Raw genomic sequence first — 13,016 nt, forward strand, 5'->3', positions numbered from 1 at the left:
GGTTCACCAAACTTAGAAAGCTGAAATAGGAAGCATCCAGAAAACATATTCATAATACAAATAGCCTTACACTCGCAGTGTAAATGTCAGAATAAAATGTCAGAATTTTAAAAATTACAATAAACGTTATATGTCATGCTAGAAATGTATGTTGATGATGAAGACAAAGAAGACAAAGACAACCAGTGCATCGTGAGATCCATTTTTGTTAAAAGTGCATTGTGTAGCTACGACCTGCAGACGGCAACCGACGCTGTCAGGAGAACTCAGGTTGGTTAGACTCAATTCGCCGTTCTCCAGACAGTCTGCTGAAGGTTAGAAAACCCATTAGTGATTAGGCACAGCAATCATGAATTACACACTCACAGGTGAAGCGTAATCCAGTCAATTTTTGTGAACCCGCTCAAAGCGTAGCTAAACTAGCGTGGTGCTACACAGTAATAGCCTGCTTGTGAATATTTTTTGGAAATTAATGAGTATTCACATCCATCTTTTCTGACACCCACCCGGCATTTGATGAATTTCGATTTGCATTAACAGACCGTTTTAGAAAGGTCGTCCTCCCGCAGAGCTCAGAATGATGAGGTAACACCCTGCACCTCCACATATCAGTCAGAAAGTGGAGGTAGAGCACCTGCAGCTCTGGAGATTCAGCTAGGGCTAAAGAACTCTCTCCTTCTCCTTCCTTGTCCTCTTAATACTATATCTATCATGCTTATCTGACTGCCTATCTGTGATTGCATGTGTTGCTGTCTCACTACCATACAGTCTATCTGGTCAACCTGTCTGTCTGTGTGGTTATCTATATATCTGTCTGTCCATCCTTCCTCTTGTCTGACTGCTTGCTTGCATTTCACTCTGTGTTCCTGTCTCGCTGCCCCCGTGCCTAATGATCTGCCCAAACCCCACTGGATATGTCTGTCTGTCTGTCTGTTTGCCTGCCTGCCAGACACACCTCATGCCTGTCTGTCTGTGGTTCTGTCTGTTTGCCTCCTCTTCTGCCTTCACCTCCAAATGGCTTACAGCTGGAAAGAGTGTGAGGGGGGGGGGGGGGGGAATGAGAGAGGGAAAGTGAGCAAGAGAGGGAGGAGGGAGCTGGTGAAAGCAGAGCTGTGATGCAGACAGCGAATCACATGAGCAGGGATCTGTTTACAAACTAAGCTGTAGGAGAAGTGCTCGGCACCATTAGGAGCAAGCTGGACAGAGTGGAAGAGAGTGAGTGTGGAAACAGGAGGAGGGTGTCTGCCTGGGTTAACCTGATCAGTGTTATGCTTGTTTTCACTCTCTCTTTTCTCTTTTTTAGGTGGGAGAGAGGAGGGAAGCAGATAATGGGGGCTGGCTGAAAGAGGAAGGAACACAACGCCAGTGTCGCAGGCTAGAGGACCTGCTTTGCACATGAACACTGGGGAGTGTTCGCCTACCTTTCTTTGTTTCCCCATGTTTTCACAGCGAGAGGTAATCTACGCGAAACTGAGTATCCAAGGAGAGAAGAGGCAAGAGAGAGGGAGAAAGAGAGAGACAGAGGAAAACAGAGGACTTCAGAGGAGGGGAGGGGGCAGCCTTGTGACAATGTTTTGAAGGGAGACAAAGCAAAGCCGCGACTCCACTCAGCTGAGTAGGTTCATTACCAGTGTTCACTGGGATTTGGACTGTTTTTCACTCCTTTTAGACTTTTGTCAATGACATTGGCATGGCTGTAACCAGCAGAGGTTGGAAGTTCATCCCCAACACAAACAAACAAGGGTTGATTATTATGTAGCCCTATTATTTATTTGTGTGTATGAAGAGGGGGCCGTTGCAATTTTAGATTCTGTTTGCCTATTTACACTGTATTTGCTTTTGAGCATGACAAGTGAAGGAGATCCAATTCCAGATCCAGTTTCTGCTTGAATATTGTCATCATGCTCATCTGCCAGAATCGTCTGTGATCTCAACTGAGAGTGTGGATATTTCAACTATGAGTGATTTGTTTTTATAAGGATTCACAGGAAAACCAAGCATAGCCATAGCAAAAAAAAAAGCCTGGTCTCAACAAGGTTAGTTGATAGCCAACAAACACTACAAGGTTTGATCAGTGTTTGACCCCGCCCCCAACAAAGGGCACAGATCAGTTGACCCCAGACACAGCAGGACGTGGACCCCTGGTGTTTTGATTCCCTGCATCTCCCTGGCTGTCTGAAGGCTGAGTACATGCACCCTGTCCAGTGGTGTAACGGTGAGTATCAACTATGTCTAGCGGTGTAACAATGAGTGGACACTATGTGTAGTGGTGTAATAGTGAATGTGCAATGGTGAGACTGTACTAATGTGTGCAGTGTGAGACAGTATTAATGTAGTGTCATTACAATGGTTCATTGCACAGTGTGTAGGTTATAACCCTGTGCTGTCACACCTGGGCCCTAGTAGGAGGCTATAAGCAGTAACAAGGGCTCAGCCTTTTTCCTGGTAAGAATTTCTGCAGGCAACGGCATCAGGAAAAACTCAGGGCCCTGTGAATCGTCTGTTCTTTTCTGTTTAAGTGGGTGCCTTCCCCTCCAACACTGTTTGGGCCTAAACACTCCCAGACAGAATACATTCAGAGTGGCCTACGTCTTGATTATCAAAGATTTACTAACTAACTAACTAGCATCATTCTTTACCCAAATGTTGCTGCTGGAGATGGACTGAAATGTGTTTTGTAGACTTGAAGAGCCCAGACCCTGCTTCCCCTCTGCTTCACACACACTTGGTGTAAGTGTGTGTGCCCGAACACAAATATCTGATTGAAAAACAAATGTATCATCAAGAGGATTGTTAAGAGGATCAGTTGTCAAGAGGATCAGTTGTTTGTGCAATTAGCCAACTTCAGGGGCAGCCAGACGTCAGGGGCAGCCAGAACCTGGGAATATAAGCATATACAGAATACATGGTTTACTGTCATTGTGGTCTGTAATAGCCGCATGCACACACAGATGCATGCACACACGCACACACGCAGAGCATCACACACTGTGACATCTCACTTGTCAACTGAAGTAGTAATTCTGTATTTTGTGAAAAGTTCATGCAACTCATTGGAGTTCAACAATGGAAGCAGTGTTACATTGATATATGAAAAAAGAGGCTGCAGAGTGGCTGACAGTATGCATTATGCATGGCAAGCCTCAGAAGCACACACACACACACACACACACACACACACACACACACACACACACACACACACACACACACAGGGTATGATTTTAATCCAAAGTCCAGCGCTGGTTAGAGACTTAAACATGAGACCCACCCACTACACAGTGAAGCACGCACATGCTAATGTGGCTCATTCCTAATTTTTTCTAATAGTATTTCATCTCCTTGCTTCTGACGTCAAATATCCTCTGTGCACTTCATGAATGAAACACTCACATCACTAAATACCATTTGTCTTGAAATGCCACATATGAATGCCTTAGATGTAAACCATCCTCTGTGCACTGTAAATGAGCACACATACATCATTTGTTCAAATGTCTGCACCCGTGACCAACAATGACGCAACAGATATTTTAGCCCCTTCTAGTCTTTTGTAATGGGTCTCTAAAGGGCTCTCTGTGTCCCAATCCAGGATGTCTGTGTGGCCCGGGATTGCAGATATCAGATCCTTTCTGCAAGATGACGGATGAAGACATCCGCCACCTGCCCCTCAACGTCTACGTCATCATCCTGGGCATCGGCCTGTTCATCTTCATGCTGAGCCTCATGTTCTGCTGCTACCTGTTCAGGTAAGGCTCACAGCATTAGTCCTAGTCCTAGTCCCACTTTAAATTACTCTGCATTCATGATGTCTCGGAAAGTGGAATTACAGGCCTTTGAGCGGAAGAAAATCTATTTGAATGGCCCTCCAATTTGCAGGTGGGAAATTCGGGTATCATCCTCATCCTCAAGTCCTACTAGTTCCCTGACGTCATATCAACAAGAAAGTAAACACGAGCATGGCAGGAATTTCAGAAGTTTAGCTAATGGAAAGTGGAAATATAACAATGTTTTTCTAAGATGTTGAATACACACTGATGTTTGTTTTCATACATGAGATGTTATAACTGGCCACTGTTAGCCACCATCTGCGGGTGTCCATGTTGTTTGGAGTTTCCGACCTCAAATCACTTGAATGCACCAAGCTCAGAGGTCCAAGATCACTGGTGGGAAGTACAAGTTTCAAAGTTGGTCAAGAATGCACCCTTAGTTCTCTGGGGCTAGTAAATTCGGTTCCCTCCTTCAGATTTGGTCCCTCCTCCTTTCATTGGAAGTGAAATGTACTCTTTGATCATCTGACACTGTCTTACATGCAGCCATACGTTACATGAAGCATTTGTTCAGACAGGACACTTTAAGTCAAACGGCACAGCTGTCCGTCATATGAACTATATTATTCAGTTGTTCAGTTGTTGTTCGGAATGAGAATGATTTTAATTGGCACTCAGTGTTTATATTTGTTGTACAGATGGTTGTCTGTCTTCATGCTGATTACCAGAGACAACATTGTGGGGCTGAGGCAACATGAGGCCTTAATTTATGGTATTATTCTGATGGCTTGCGTGATCAGTTTTGATCTACTGCTTGTCATCTTAACTGGTGCAGGCTAATATTGGCTTTGAACATCCCATAGTGTCAAGGACTGTATAGGCCTACTTAGTTTCTTCAGGACGGTGTTTAACACATTTTGACAATGGGATGCAAATGAACCTTCCAGCTCTTTTATTTCTGTTTGTTGTCCCCCACCGACTAGCAAAGTAAGATTTTCATTGTGTGGTGTAACTGTCTGTTTACTGTGCATATGACTAATAAATATCTTGAATCTTGAGTCTCGAATGAAATCGGAGTGGCCTATAGCTAAAGAATTTAGGAATAATATTTGTGAGTCTGTAATGCAGAATAGAATTGTGTAACCAAGGTCTATAGCCAGTAGCATTTGTGACCAAATCATTTGTCTGTGCAAATATTTTGTCTTAGCTTAGCTTACTTTGTCTTATTAGTGAAATTTGTGTTTGAAGTAGAGGCGTCTTATATCAATACAGAGTTAGTACAATAGTAGCCTAATGGAACCCAAATTATTTTCCTCTTTTGTCACAGAATGTGATTGTAAAAAGTTTATGAATAAACGTCCTCCTTCATTCCATCACTCTCCTTTTATAGAGGGGTGCTAAAGTACATCATATGTGGGGGACAACATGTTTACTGTCCACTTGTTAACTATTGTGTTGGATGCAGGGTGACGCCCAACACGCGCTAGTCCTGCTATGTGTATAGTTTGGGTTTCTCTTCCTGGTCTTGTCTAGACGTGCATGTTTGAGTTGCAATGCAGCTCCTCTTCGTTTTGGGGGCCTTAACAAACTTGGCTGAGTGCATGGTGCAAATTATTATCCTGCTCAAGGTGCCTGGACGTTGGCCTGCCACATGCCTTGCCTCTTTCAGCTATGGTTAGACTGGTTAGATTCCAGACTAAAGACGGTGCGTTCCTATGTGTCCAAGGCTGCTCTATACGTGAAATGGGGCAACAATGACTACAGAACTACAGCTCAGATGAAGAAGGTCATCTAGTCTTCTCAACGGATTAAAGAAAACTCAACTGAGCAGTGATAAAAGTTTCTTTGACTCTTCCTCTAGTGCACAGCTGGTGTCCTCTAAGAAAAGGGTGTTTAAGTCGCTATGTAGATTCAGTCACTGAGTAGTCTTACTAGAATCAGTGTTTCTCACGGATGCATGGGCTTCTAAGGTGTGGTGAATAAACTACTTGTGATTATATCTTCAATCCTTGTGATTCTCACACTCTCTGATATTGAAAATTGATAAGCATTTGTTTACATGACTCTCAAACACTCCGCTTGATAGAGGTAGCAGAGGAAATCATTGGTACTGCCACGTCAACCTTCAAGGTGTCAACGGCTACCCTGATGAAGATGGGCTGATGGTCCTCAGCATCATAAAAACGTCAAAGTGGATGAAATCAAAAGACAGTGTCAAGCACAAAAGCACTGAGTACCGCTAATTTATGACATGGAGATGCGATGGTGCGCAGCAATTAACACGTGCAGAAAAGCGGTGATGGATTCACTGTGAACACATAGATGATGTAGGAAGCATCCCGCCTTGTATGGGTGAAATGAAGCCTGCGTTAGTTCAAGCAGGACACTTTAAGTTGAATGCCAGGGTGAAGGCCAGCTGATTCACACGTATGGAAAACATCATCACATGTTCAGGGACACTCCACCATGGTTAAACAGTGTGACGCCACTGGCTATGGTATAATAATATTGTCGGTTGTCCGACCCACCGCCTCCACCCGCTCAGTCGCTCTGTATTTCACCTATGGGGGGGTTTGATAAGTTATGGGCTCCCTGCCTATCTTATTTTGTATTTTATGTTGTTAAACGTGGAGCTATACAATTACACCAAACTTAAATGTATTACCATTTTCATTAAAAAATTATTAAACTGACGTAAGTGTCCTGACTGAACCAGGTGGAGACACAAAAAGACCCACTGAAATGTGCTCGTCTTTAGGTCCTTTTAAGCTGTAATGTGGCCAATCGTTGACACATGGGCTCTGACTTTCCTGCTAAAGCTGGTCTCAAAGCTGACACATGATGAGACAAATCTGAATGATAGATAGATAATGAGACCCACCAAGTGCCAATGCATGGGCCCTGATCTAATGATATGTTATTTTGTCTTGTCAGTTTTACTACTAGTGTACTGTAGTTTCATGTGTGCTACACAGCATCACAATCTTTCTTTATGCTTTTTACAGGATAAGGCGACAAGGCACAAGGGAGCAGTATGGATACAATGAGGTAATTTGAACTGACAGTGAATCAATGAATGATTTGCAATCATTTTCACACACAAACAGTTAATGAATCAATATATATATATATATATCACAAATTATGAAATATGTATTTGATTTAGTTTGTCTAGTTGTAGTTTCTGTCTGGTACGGTGTAATTGTTTCATGGATACAGTAAAGCAATTGTATGCAGAAGAAAACATTTGACTCTAAAATGAATGCATCTTTGTCTTCAGGTTGTTTTAAAAGGAGCAGGGAAGAAACTGAGCCTTCTAGGAGTAAGTTGATTGCTTTGCTTCGGCCATACACTTCACTAACAAGAACGTTTTGTTCAAGCAGGGATGCAATTTAGCCCTCAGCTTCACCATGTCCTTGTTATACTATGAGCAGTCTCACATTTTTTCCAACCCCTGTATTGCTTTGCCATCTGTTGGAGAAGTAGGGGTACCATAGAGTATCACCTCCTATGAGTGTGCAAGATGGTTGTCAGTGAAAGGTTTTGGGTGATGACTGAGTGGGTTATAGTAGTGAGTAAGAGGGTTAACATGGTTTCTTTCCCATATTACAGCAGACCTGTGCCGTGTGCTTAGAGGAGTTCAAGAGCAGAGACGAACTCGGATTGTGTCCCTGCTCACATGCTTTTCACAAGAAGTAAGTCCCCTCCCGCAGTCCTGGCTTTGACAGCGTTAAATTAGTGAACAGTTGAAGTGAACATCTGAGGGCATATTCGGAGGAGAGATAAAAAAAACATTGAAATACAAAAGTCAAATATCAGATACAAGTACAGTGGTCTCAAAACAAGCCATGTGTCAGGGGCTGCAAGCGAGACTACAGAGACAAACATTCACATTCCTGTGTGCTCTAGAAGTGAGAAGCACCGACATGTCGAGTGACTTCAGACATTTGAATTATGAGCCTGTTTTTTCCCAACAGCGAGTCTCCTGTTTTTGGCCCTGAAGCTCATGGTGCAAATATGACATCCCTGACTGTAGGGCAGGGATGGGCAACTTTGTTGCTGGTGGGGGCAGAGTAAAGTATATCCTCACTATGATGGGGCCACAATGCTTGTGCGCACGCACAGACACACACACACACACACACACACACACACACACACACACACACACACACACACACACATATTTACCCATTCATACCAATCTCTCATAACCAATTGTATTATACCAGTAACAATCAACATAATTACTTTATTATTATGGAGAGTGGAGACCTCACAATACAATTAAGAATAATTGAATACAAGTATTTTTTCAACAGAACAGCGCAACCATGGCAGTACATCACAGTGCAGAGCCCCTTAGAGTTCATAGTGGAGAAAAACATTGGGGCTAATCTGTCCCCTTGGTTTACTATTTCTTTCCCTCAATTTAATAAATCGCTCCCTCAATTTAATAAATAGTTCCCTCAATGTATTAATCCGTTCCCTCACTTTATTAATCTGCTCCCTCAAATTAACCAATCCGTTCCCACGATTTAGGTAAATAGTAAACCAAGGTAACAGATTTGTGTGGCTGGGTTTTTTTCTTCATCATGAGCTCTAAGGGGCTCTGTATCACAGAGAAATCAATGTATTCTAATTATTTTGAAATTTGTATTTTTTAATTGCATAACAAACATTTTTTTATTAGTAATGATGCAAACAACACTACTGGATAGAACTTGAATGAATTATCATTAAGGTAACTTAACAGTTGTTATTTTTTACTATTAAGTTAACTGAACAGTTAAAGCTGTTGCATTTTTTTAAATTATGATTAAGTTAACTTAACAGTTAGCAATGTTGTATTATTTTTTTAAATTATTATTAAGTTAACTTAACATTTAAAGCTGTTTGTCCTCAGCCTCCATGTCCCTCTCCCCTTGAATGCTCTCTCTCTATCTCTGCAATAATTTGCTCCCACTATTTATATTTCTGCAACCTTTATTTCAAAATCTAGGTTTTCTACTGTTGTGTTTATTTTGGGGGTAAAGTATACCCAGAGGAGGGCATGCTGTTCTCTTGTTAATTTAGTTTGTGGTCAGGCCAAGTTGGCCATATATAAAGCACATATGGCGAAAATGGACAGCATAGACCTGGATACCATAGCACTTTTCAAGTCCTTAGTTGTGGCTACGGTTTCAGGGGTTCTCTTGAAACTTAGCAGGTGTCAATGACGTTTTGGAGCTGTAATAATGTGCTATGAAATGCTGATGATGGACTTAAGTTTATTTGGGGATGGACATTTTTTACCTTATAATATGCACAGTATATGGCACTCTTTGTTGATTAAACTGATGAATAACGAGCTATTAAAAGTAAAAAAATCTCTATCTGAGGAGAAGGCATGATCTGATCATCCATTCTTCCTTCCTCTCCTCCTCAGGTGTCTGCTAAAATGGCTGGAGATCCGCAGTGTCTGCCCCATGTGCAACAAGCCTATCTGCCGCCTACAGCCAGACCCTCTGCAGGCCACAGAGGGGCCCCAGAGCCCTCTGGAGGTATGAGAGAAAAGAGGGAGCCCAGCACCCCAATTCACCTTGCCCCTAAGTCCACACCCAGTGGGGGCCTCACCTAGCCACCCGGACCCTTACAGCCCACCTCCTGGTCCGAGTTGACTGAGTCAGTCACCCTGTCGCGACCTTTCCCACAGACAGACCCCACCCCTGGAGTTGTCAAAGACCTGTCCAGCTCCAGAAGCGATCAACCTTCTCCGGCCTTGAAGGTGTTCAACCCTCCCAACCCCATCACGCAGTACCTCCATTCCCTATCCTGAAGGTGTGTCAGAGGAGACTATAATGAGGTACTCATAGAACCATAATGGGGTTCAAGAGGACAAAAACCAGCCAATGGGAGAGGGAGAAAACCAGCCAATGGGAGAGGGAGAGACCCTCTCCCATGACCACCATAGCCTCCACCTTGTTGCCAAGTGAAGATGTGTGCCCGGGGTAGACTATACACTTTCATACTACACCCACAGCAGCCCAACTCATACAGTACCTAGACGCTATGACAACAGGTGCAGAGGCCCTTTTTAAAATAACACATGAATGAAATATAGCATAGTTAAAGTTATTTGAGTTTTTTTGTATTATAATAACTTGCTGGCTAACTGGCTTTCAATAAAGTGTAGTGATGCTGAAGATTCTGATGTTATTTATTTTAAAGCATTATTTTAAACCTTTTACTGCTGCAATGAATTTGGATTTGGGGCTTGTAGCTAAGCACTGCTCACAATTCATGAATACATATCAGGAGTCGGAATGCTATCATGAAAGAGGATCACAATGGTAATAAGTTGTAGACTTTTTTTGTGCTTTTATCCTCAAGGACTCTTTATCAAGTGCATAACTGTATATGTGTACCTTGACAATATGATGCAATGTTACTGTATGTCCTTATAATACCCATTTACTTTTACGATTTCATCTTCAAATATTCATCGTCAATGGATACAAGCTCTGAACCAAAATTACTTTGCAGAGAATTCAACTGTGAAGTAGTCCCCCTCTGTAAGGAAACCTAATGTGACCAAAATAAGAAAGTTGATAAGACTTCCTAGCCTCAGATCTTACGCAAACAGGGCAGCTGGTTCTAAACCTGTTCTAACCAAGTTGTGGTCTTACATAAGACTGAACTAGAATTTAACAAAAGGCCTGTTATTTGTGGATTTAACAGCACTCCACTCTTACAAACAACACACTACAGTACTATGTGTGTCAAGGGGACAGTCTTGTGAGAGTCTAACACTCTCTCTATTTTCTCACACAAATAATTAGCAGTACAAGCTCATTGTTTTTCCATCAACCTCCATGAACAAATGATATTAGTTATTCAAAAATACTGTGGTGGATTGTTACTTATAAGACCATGCTATACGAATGTTATACCAATCCACAAATGGGTGTATTCAAATGTAGGAACAATGGACTACAGGCCAAATGTGTCCGAATCTATACACCTCATTCCCAATTCAATTTTGTTGTAAGTCGCTTTAGATAAAGGCGTCTGCTAAATGCCATAAATGTAAATGTAAATGTAATTCCCAGTGGCTAGTCTCAGGACAAGTCAGGTACCTGTGTGTGTGTGTGTGTGTTTGTGAACTTTTATTTATGTTAAATGACCAGCAAGCAACAGGATGAGAGCGCCATGTTGTCTCTCTCACAAAGAGGTCAAACTGAGTCATGACTACTTCAGGAATGAGAAGGGGGTTGTGCTGCTTAGATTTGGGGATTTCCCACTCACATGTTCCTGCACAGCAGAACACACACGCACACACATGCATGCTCACACACACACACACACACACATATATTTTAACTACAGTGACTCCCACAATATATCCAATTTTATATTTTAGGTCCCTCTCTATCCAAATTGAAATCTTTTATACTCTCATCATTAAGAATATTTACTCAAATTTGATTTATATAGAATCTCTCCACTGGACAAAAGTCATTCCTATGGGATTAGGAACCCATACAGTTAAATGATTTCTTGTCATATTTCTTAATACTAACATCATATGAGGAGTCATGTTGCATACCATTTTAATCAGTAAATACTAGAGAACAGTAATATGTCATTGTCTTGTTGACTTGTTTACATGTACAATATTGTAACTAGGGATTAAATAACAGCAATAAACTGCAATTTCATTCAGGGGACTTTTCTGTCACATTTGTCTGTGTGCGTTAATCTCTGGGCCTAAAAAGTTTCAAACAAGCCATTACTACTGTAAATTGGCTCAATAAATTAGAGGTTGTTAAAACCAAATTAAATCAGATGCACACTTATTTATTTCAAGATGACTGTAATCAGATAATGTATAGCTGCATAGTGTACATCGATTCCAGCCAGAATGAATGTACAGCTGGGCTGGTACTATGCGAATAGTGTCTTTCAAGTGTCTCCGTAGGCTGGTTAATTTCCATGTTCATGCTTATGCATGCATTTCCAAACTATATAGCGGCTGCTCTTTCAATCACAAGAATCCTTAGTTTTAAGGTTGAGTAACTAAGAAATTCGCTGGATAAATACAACAGCGTGAGGGTGGTAGAGGCTCTTGTTTGGGCTTAATATAATTGTGTCTACGTGTTTCAAAGTAGATCCAAGACACTATTCACATATTACCAGCTCAGCTGTGCATTCATACTGAGACAGAAAACCTTGTCGGATACCCTACACCAAGGCTACAGTGGGACCTGCTGGGGATGATTCACATCCTCCAAAGAGAAGGAGAACATTGAGTGAACACCTTGGTGAAAGTGTTGTGCTCTCAACTGTGGGTCATACAGATTCTTATGATCCCACCACCACCCCCTGTCAGTCTCTGAAAAGATCCCTGCTCAACATCCTTGACAGGGACATTTCAGAAATGGAAAACTGATTTTCGAAGAAGAATGTAGACCTAATGACAGCCATATCCAGTCTTGTACCCAAATCTAGTGCATTTCTAGATTCCATCTTGTTGCGCCCTCTGCATGTGCTTGCTGGTACTGCGGCAGACGATGTGAGTCTGAAAAATGATATTCTTGTTGGAAAAACCAATGTTGGTCAAGAAATGTCCAAATGAAACAGACCTGCCCACTGTGTGTAAACACATGCAGGAGTATAAGGAAGCTTTTCATGTGTTGCATAAATTGTATGTAACAGCCCTGGTAATTGGTGTGTCTTCAGCATCATGTGAGAGTTTCTTCTCCACACTGTCACGAATCCTAACCCCCTATCGTCACACCATGTTACATGAAAGAAAGAGGAATTTGGTGATCTTGGCCCATGGGAAATTGATAACAAATACCTTAGACATGGATGAATTTGTTCAAATTTTTGCCAAGGGAAACAGGAGACTGATGTTGTAGATGGATGGATGGATATACTGTACATATACCTTCGGGCTACTAGTCTACTTCTCTAACCTCTGGGCTACCTACCGCCCAAGTTGCCCACCTATTATTTCTACCAGCCCACCCTAATATAGCAGGCTAAAACCAGCCCTGCCCTACACCGTATATCTCCCTAAACTACCCCAAAGGCTCCCATTGATAGCTAGCCAATGAGCCACATGCAAGCAAGTTGCAGGTAACATGCAAGTGGTGTAAGCCCAGAAAGGTCCTGAACATTTTAGAAAAGCAAATTCAGGCACAAGGGCAGGGTCTTGTCAGGTGCACACACATGCATCACACATGCATAAGTAATGGATCA

General features: G+C 42.1%; 1 protein-coding gene across 4 annotated transcripts; it reads left to right on the plus strand.

The window, feature by feature from the left end:
* Positions 1–1,118: 1,118 nt before the first annotated feature.
* LOC310823173 (RING finger protein 122) lies at positions 1,119–9,955 on the plus strand. 4 transcript variants are annotated; one of them, XM_083695928.1, is made up of 8 exons: positions 1,119–1,215; positions 1,304–2,215; positions 2,659–2,730; positions 3,593–3,749; positions 6,776–6,818; positions 7,051–7,092; positions 7,383–7,465; positions 9,199–9,955. In XM_083695928.1, the coding sequence occupies exons 4-8, from the start codon at positions 3,640–3,642 to the stop codon at positions 9,317–9,319; spliced, it is 399 nt and encodes a 132-aa protein (XP_083552054.1). In that variant the 5' UTR covers positions 1,119–1,215; positions 1,304–2,215; positions 2,659–2,730; positions 3,593–3,639; the 3' UTR covers positions 9,320–9,955. The 4 variants fall into 4 exon arrangements, with proteins under 4 accessions (XP_083552054.1, XP_083552055.1, XP_083552053.1 ...); XM_083695929.1 differs by having other exon boundaries at positions 2,682–2,730; XM_083695927.1 differs by lacking the exon at positions 2,659–2,730 and having other exon boundaries at positions 1,304–1,615; positions 2,100–2,215.
* The last annotated feature ends 3,061 nt before the right edge of the window (positions 9,956–13,016 follow it).

The sequence above is a fragment of the Argentina silus genome (genome assembly GCF_951799395.1).
Source record: "Argentina silus genome assembly, chromosome: X".
In the NCBI taxonomy this organism is placed as follows: domain Eukaryota; kingdom Metazoa; phylum Chordata; class Actinopteri; order Argentiniformes; family Argentinidae; genus Argentina; species Argentina silus.

What these genes read in the sequence shown, in the direction of transcription:
- LOC310823173 (XM_083695926.1), top strand. Translation starts at nt 2,191, where the DNA reads ATGCACCCTGTCCAGTGGTGTAACG. An exon ending in TTCTGCTGCTACCTGTTCAG is followed by an intron (nt 3,750 to 6,775) that starts GTAAGGCTCACA and finishes TGCTTTTTACAG; the next exon opens with GATAAGGCGACAAGGCACAA. An exon ending in AGCAGTATGGATACAATGAG is followed by an intron (nt 6,819 to 7,050) that starts GTAATTTGAACT and finishes CTTTGTCTTCAG; the next exon opens with GTTGTTTTAAAAGGAGCAGG.